The 7,962-nt window shown below is 35.0% G+C and overlaps 1 protein-coding gene across 2 annotated transcripts in view; it reads right to left on the bottom strand.

The window, feature by feature from the left end:
- Positions 1-447: 447 nt before the first annotated feature.
- LOC126185001 (neither inactivation nor afterpotential protein G-like) overlaps positions 448-7,962 on the bottom strand; it is a 227,410-nt gene continuing 219,895 nt past the window's right edge. For both annotated transcript variants that reach the window (XM_049927720.1, XM_049927721.1), the window contains 2 exons: positions 6,515-6,743; positions 448-728 (listed from right to left, as the gene is read on the bottom strand). In XM_049927720.1, the coding sequence (XP_049783677.1) occupies positions 599-728; positions 6,515-6,743 (359 nt within the window). In that variant the 3' untranslated portion in view covers positions 448-598. The remainder of the gene's footprint in view (positions 729-6,514; positions 6,744-7,962) is intronic.

Here is a 7,962-nt window from a genome sequence, read left to right as displayed (position 1 = left end):
AATATTTATTTTTTGTGCTCCACATTCTGGGGGGGGGGGGCTAATGTGGCAACTATCGACCAAGTCACATGTAATATCTTTGTTTTGGCAAGCTCTTTCAGACTAGTCTGTGTCCGCGTGCAAAAGAGTACACACATGCACCGAGAATCAAGAATGTATATAACTGTATATGTGTGCTTCTGAGTAATAAAATAGTGCTTATTACACATGGTATATAGTGTAGATCATTGGATCTGGCAGTCCTACAACACTAAACCCATATTGGAAATTAAAAAACAAACAATGCATCTAGAATGTATTAGTCCATACTTTCAGGCATCTGAACTTTTTTTTGCCCTCTAAGAATATATTATGAATTGTTCAACTGTGTTTGAGGTAGTTTGAAGACATATAATATTAAACAAACAATTCTTACACAGAGTCCTTCTGCAGCAGCAAAGAATATGGTACAATTATATTTCTTTATTATTATTCACCCAAAAAGGTATTAGATAGCAAATGTACAGGTCTCTCAACCAGTGTACTCACATGATCTTAAAAAAAAAAACAATATTCTTTAAGGAGAGTGTCAAATTATAACATCCTTGAACCACTCACATCATGGTGTATTCAATATGAAACTTGATGCTCTGTCTGCCATTGCTATGAGGACTGAATTTGGATGGCCAGAAACAGGAGTTGGTAGTATACTTGCATCCATTACTCGAAGACCTTGAACACCATGCACCCTGGAAGGTTGATAGAGAGAGAAAAATTATAAGAATTATTATCACTAGAACAAGTGATATTTTTTGACATGACATAACTGTAGAGAAATTATCAGTGAGTGAAAATGGAATCTGAATCCACAAAAGAGAAGTAATAGGAATAGAATTTATAATAAAATAAAAAAGAATTTGTAATGTGGGTAATAAATCCAACACAAATAAATGCTTAGTTTCCTTAAGGTGATAAAGGGGAAAAAAAGGAAAAGAAAATATCAGTATGTGATGCACATGTGAGCAAATTACAAAGAGAGCAATATAAAGGGAGAGCTAGTAGACATGGAAAAGTAATTAGTGAAAAACTTGCAATGGATATAGCGAACAAACAGACAGAAACTGTAGCTACAGAGCTCTATTTTATCATTGTCAAAATGTTGTTCAACAAAAAAATAGCAGTAAGTTACTGAAAGACATTGATATTTGGATGAATGATAACATAGAATATATTCTATAGAGAGGAGGGAAAATGATGCAAAGATCATAAGGCCAAAACATGAGATAAGATAATAACTGAAAAACAACAGTTTGATTCATATGTTACAAAAACACATTTGTCTGGTTCTAAATTTTAAAAACTGCATTACAGGTCTTACAAAAAGATACTGGTTTTTATTTACAGTATCAAAGTTCTTGTGTAAACTTCTGTCTTGTTTATATACTTTTCAAATTAAAATCAGTTTTTAGTCTTTTGGATATAAAAGTAACTCTAGTTGTCTTGAACTTTAGGTGTGAATTTTGGTATATTTCACATACATTCACTCCCTGCAACCTTGTGGGGTAATATTCCAGCAAAATGTATGTAACATCAATGAAATATTTATTTTGCAAAACCTAACAATGAGAGCAATACCTAGATTACATAACCAACCACCTTGAAGATGCTTGTGGTGCCCACAAACAAGCACTAGGAAGATCACATAGATGTATTTATTGATGAAACAAGCCTGGAAGAAGTTATATTTGTAAAATATTTGGGAATTACATTAGACAATGAGCTACAGTGTAGGTAACTTAGATACAAGGTTTGTTATAAAGTACAAACTGTAATATTTATTATGAAACAAGTTGCACAATATGCCAACAATAAACACAGACAGAGTTGATGAAAAAGATCCTGAATACTCATTTGTTCAACTTGTGAAGTATGTGGCAAAGAATCTACAGCTGGCTGTTCCAGCACTGCCCATAGGCCACGGGCACCCAACAAGTACCTCTCACCTAACCCATAGCTAGGTAATGGTAGTATAGCCTACTCACTAGGCAGCCTTACTAAATGTGTTCTACATATGCACTAACCACTTGGCCATCCTTGCCCAGGAGTGCTTGGGCGGAGCAATATGTTTGTGTCTGCTATGGCCAGGCTAACTGACTGCCCCCCAATGTCAGCTGTTTGTCCACCCTCTCCCACCACTGCCTGCAGCTAAGAACTTGATCTGGAATGGTCTGGTTGATGGGACAGTATGGGTGTGAGGACATTAAAACTAACTTCTTAATGATTAATTAGTTCAACAAGGATTTTACAGTGTCAGGGAGTACATACGAAAATAAAGTGGTTTATTATCTGTATGTATCTATTGTAATCATCTTTGTGAACCTATGTCAGTAACTATAAGTAAGATGTCAATCTAAAATTACAGATTAATTTAAAGTGTCTTATTGTATACTTTATATGATTATGCTGTAGTCACCTGTGTGAAATAACGTAAAATAACTTTAAGGCACAAATATAAATCTACAGTAGTTGTATGTAATATGGCTGATTGTCAAATATGCCAATTTTTTTGTTCTGAGTTGTTATTTATAGGCTGAATATTAAGATATTAGAGTAGACTGATTTGTTTTGTATCACAAGCACACACTTCATACATAATCTAATCAAATTGTACCAAATGTCCAGTATGTAACTAATAAAACAGAGCAGCTGAGTGTTTACCTAAATGAAACTAAGCCACACCTCTTCCTAGCAAGTGAATTGGGATGCAAGGAAGAGGAAGCATATGGTTACAGGCTAAAAATTTTAAACTTATAAACATGTACTGCAGAAAGACCCACAAAAGAGGTGGGGTAGGCATTTATAGTAGAAATGATGTAAAATGTGAAAAAGTTAAATGGATCGATGATCTGAGTAGTGAAATGGTATTTGAGGTTGCAGCAGTAAACCTGAAGTATGGAAACAACAGCCAAATTATAACAGCACTGTATTGGTCACCTGGAAGTAACACAGAAGAGTTTCTAAATTGCCTAGAGGACTTGCTGGAGGGGCTAGCAATGTGTAAAAAACACTTGTTGCTTGTTGGAGACATCAACATAGACTCATTAAATAATAGTGTTAACTATTTGTGCTATATGGATGTATTACAGTGTTATAACTTTAAACAAATGAACTCAGAACCTACAAGAGTCACTGTAAATATGAAGACATGTACTAACCGTGTTCTCACAAATGTAGGAAAAGAGAAAGTAAATGTAAACACCTTAGAGAACTACATTTGTGATCACAGAGCCCTTACTATGGATATTGATGTAGAGAATGTAGATGTAACTGAAAGTGATACAGTTATATATAAAAGAAAATTTAATTATTCTAAACTTAAGATGGCATTAGGGAATGAAAAATGGGAACCAGTGTACAATGCAACTGAAGTGAATGAGAAATGGGAATATTTCTATAAGTTATTCAGTAACACTTTAAATGAAACCTGTCCTTTAGTTAAAAAAGTAAATAAAGCTGTAAAACATAAAGCCAAGAATCTCCCTTCTGAAATTATTGAAATGAGGGAGAAAATGAAAGATTGCTATATACTTTTTAGAGGCACTAAACTACAATATTTCTCAACAAAATATAAACTGCTCAGAAAAACATACAGAGAGTTCTTGACTAACCTAAAACCACATAAATATACCTCTGAAATAAGGAACTCTAGCTGTATCAGTAAAACTGCCTGGAAAACAATGCATAATGAAAGTGGGAAACAGAATTCCTATGAACACAGCAACATAACTGCAGTAGCCACCAGAAAGATCGCGGGAGGCGCACATCGGGACAGCACGTCACGGACGGTAGGTGCCGCAAATAGAGTCCCGTCCACTATAGGGCACGCGAGAATTCAGCCACGACCTCTGCCAGCGGAACAACAACAACAACTCAGGCAGCACGGGCTGTGCCCAGTGAGTTCACATCGGGCATGCGTATGAGACAGTTCCCGGTCTACTCTGAAGTGCGACGGAAAACGTGAACCATGTTACTACAGTAACATTAAAAGAAAATGGTGAAGAAATAAATGACCCAAAAGAAGTGTGTGAGAAATTTATACAAAAGTTCAGTACAGTTGGTACAAATGAAGCTCATGTCAAGCCACAAAATTTTAGTCTTGGAAAATCTAGTCAGTCCTTTTATATCCACGGCATTACTGAGAGGGACGTCCTAGCAATCATATCAGCACTTCGACCAAAAATGTCTTGTGGCTGGGATGACATTTCACCTAAACTGCTAAAGGAATGCAGGTATGAATTAGTGAAACCCCTGGCTCACTTGATAAATACCTCCATCAGAAATGGAGTATTCCCTGACCTTTTGAAAATTACTGAAATATTACCAGTGCATAAAAAGAGATTACAAACTGACACTAAAAAGTACAAGCCAATATCATTAACCTCAGAACTAGGCAAATTGTTAGAGAGAGTAATACTAAATCAAGTTGAATCATATTTCACCAAACACAATCTGTTAAGCAACCTACAACATGGATTTAGAAAAGGGAGAACTACTACAACAGCATTAGCATCTTTTATACATGAAATATTAAATAAGCTGAACAAAAGTGACAAGGTAATAGGCACTTTCCTAGATATGAGTAAAGCCTTTGATACTGTGAATCATACCATTCTTCTGTGTAAGGTAGAAGAGTATGGTTTGAGAGGACTAGCCTTGAAACTACTAACCTCCCATTTGAAAGACAGGAAACACTGTGTAAAGCTAACTTATCAAAATAATGAGCAGCTCCTAACAACCAAATCAAACTTCAGGACACTTCAATGTGGCGTGCCTCAAGGAAGCATACTAGGGCCTTTTCTGTTCCTTGTATATGTAAATAACTTATTTGAACCCCAAAATTGCATGGTTGTAAGCTATGCCAATGACATATCCTTCATCAGCTGTGGCAGTGATATGCAGTCTGCAGCTAACAGTACCGAGATCAGTTTCAATACTTTGTCTGCATACCTTACAGCAAACAAGCTTTCTGTAAATAAAGACGAAATGGTAATAATGAAGTTCATCCACAGTTATAATGCTGCCATAACTGATACTGTATTTACATCCCCATTGGGTCTTGCATATGGAAATTCACATAAATTTTTGGGCATTGTTGTTGATGAACACTTATCATGGAAAGACCATGTAGATAGTATTTGCAAGAAAATCAGTAGAAATGTGTATCTACTGCAATGGGTCTCAGCCTTCTTGGACTATGATACTTTAAGGCAAATATATTTTGGGTTAATTCATCCGCACCTTCAGTATGGTATTGAGATATGGGGTGGGGCATCAGCAGTTCATATAGATAGACTTTTTAGATTACAAAAAAAGGCAGTAAGAATGGTAGCCAAGGTAAAGAAGAGAGAGCCTTGTAGAGACATCTTTAGAAAATATAAAATTCTTACGGTGTACTACATGTATATACTGCAGACAGTCATGTTCGTGAAACAAAAACCTGAATTTAATATGAGAAACAGTAATGTACACAACTATGATACACAGGGAAGAGAAAATTTTCATAGAATTGTGATTAATAAAAAGGCAACGGACCACAGCCCACACAGTATGGGAGCAATTTTCTACAATGCACTGCCCTGTGAACTGAAGAAAGTAAATCTAAATATGCTAAAGAGTAGACTGAAGCAATTATTAATAGAGAAGTGTTGTTACTCTATAGAGGACTTTAAGTTCATTTTCATTGTATAGCTCTTCTATATTTTCCTTCCAACTTTCAGCTTTATCTTATTTGTTTATAACTAGCTTGCCATCTGGATGTTTCATACTGCTATAGCTGCTTCTCTTTTCTCCAAATGTGTTTTCAAATTTTCCTGTAGGTAGCATCTATCTTCCCCATAGTCACATCCTCCTACGGCCTTATGTTTATCATTAACTACTCCTGCTTAGACAGTTTGAATTATCTGTTAATGTTAATTTTTAGAGTCTGTATTCCATTTTGCCATATTGATTTGTTGAATTTTTATGTTTTCTTTTTTTCAACTTAAATTCAATGTCGCATATGTTATACAAATATTCCTAGTAGGCTTTGTCTGTTTGACTATATGATCCTTTGTTGCCTTCACTATTTCATTTGTCATAGCCGCCAATCTTTCTTCTATTGTATTCTATTCTCTTTTTTCAGTCATTTGTTGCCTAACATTCCCTTTGAAACTATCAACAATTTCAGGCCCTTCCAATTTTCCAGGTCACATCTCTTGACATTCCTACCTTTCTGCAATTTCTTTGGTTTTAATTGGTAGTTCATAACCAATAAATTTTGATCAGAACCCACATCTGCTCCCTGAATAGTTTTGCAGTTTAAAATGTTTGTCTGGCCATAATATAATCAACATGTAATCTTCTGGCATGTCCAGGTCATTTTCATGTATAGAAACTCCTTTCATAAACCTTAAATCAAATTCTGGCATCGATTAAATTGTGTTAATACCATATGTGTATATTTAAAGTAAGTGCAATCCAAAATTAGATTCATTACCTGAGGAGATTATCAACGACTGTAGAATTATCTTGAAGGCTACCCATTTTGCATGTGCCTCCAGGGTGATATGCCGTTACAGCTGCTGTGCGTATGATACATTCCAGGTAAAGGAGATCCCGAACATCTGGTATAAGATTACTACACTCAGATAAAACTGGCAAGTGTAGTTGTGCTCCCAGTTTCTGAAAAGCCTTTGTCCTCACTAATTTTTCTGCCAAGTTAATAGCTGAAACATTAATAAATGGTTCTCAGTACACTTAGGTCTATTTTTTTCAGTAAATGAGATACACAAAGGGAACAAACCAGAATGAGTTAAAATTCAACTTACATAGAATTGTTGAAGAATATCCCAGAAATTGGCAAATTTATTACTTGAGAATCACTCAAATTAATATACATACATCAAAGGCAATAGTGGCACAACAGAATACACAGTCAAAGCTCAGGCTGAAGATGACAGTCCAGCAATAGCAGCAGGACCAGAAATACAAATATTTGCAAACATATGATTAGAAAACAGTAAAGCACTAATAAGATGGAAATACTAAGAATGAGATGAGAGTGCAGAAACTGTTGAGAGAAGGAATCAGTGACTACAATGGTGATGAGATAAAACTGAAAAATGTCATAGATTGAAAAGATTTACAGGGAAAAGGAAAGATGCAGCTTGCAATATTTCTTTTTCTTTTCTTTTTTTAATAGACAGCATTCTTTCTCATAAACAATAAAAAGAAGTAAGAATTATATCTCTTGCTGTTCCTATGAGTCCTGGGAAGACAAAATATCTTGGGAGGAAAGCAAACAAATTAAAAATTATTTTTGCTACTGGTTAACTTTTATCAAATGTACATTTATGTGATAGTTTCCTGGAAGGCTGTCACCCACAGAAATGTTTATGGGATGGTTGCTTGTAAGGCAGTCACCTACAGCAGTGGAATGTAAACCACATTAAGAAAGTTATTCATTATGTGTGTTTCACATTAGTTTTAAAGCATAATCAGTGGAGATTCTATAAATATTTTGCATACATAATATGTTTCTTTACATTTTGATTGCTACAGAGTTAAAAACAGTTTTACTTACTAATGTGGTGTTTCTTACACATTACTTACTGTGTTTCTTCTCCTTTTTACTTGTTTTGAAGGCAACTGGTTTTCCCCTCTGTACTAGCACAGGCTGCAATAAAAAAGTTTGGTTTCACTTCTACTATTTACTTCCCTTGCCTTTTATAATCCCAGCTTTTCTTTTCACACTTCACTTTAAATTGTGGAAGTGAAATCAAGCTATTTTTACACTGCAGCCTCTTCTAACAAGAAGGACAAAGCCAGCTGCTATAAAGTTATGTAAAAAGAAACAAAAGTGCCATATTTAATGTTCACCATCTCAACAGTCAAAAGCAAAATTGTTCCTTACTCAATAGGAGTCAAAATGTAAAAATAGCATTA

The sequence above is a fragment of the Schistocerca cancellata genome, chromosome 4 (assembly GCF_023864275.1).
Source record: "Schistocerca cancellata isolate TAMUIC-IGC-003103 chromosome 4, iqSchCanc2.1, whole genome shotgun sequence".
NCBI lineage: Eukaryota > Metazoa > Arthropoda > Insecta > Orthoptera > Acrididae > Schistocerca > Schistocerca cancellata.
Note: the sequence above shows the minus strand (reverse complement) of the source record. Positions and strands in the feature narration are given on the sequence as shown.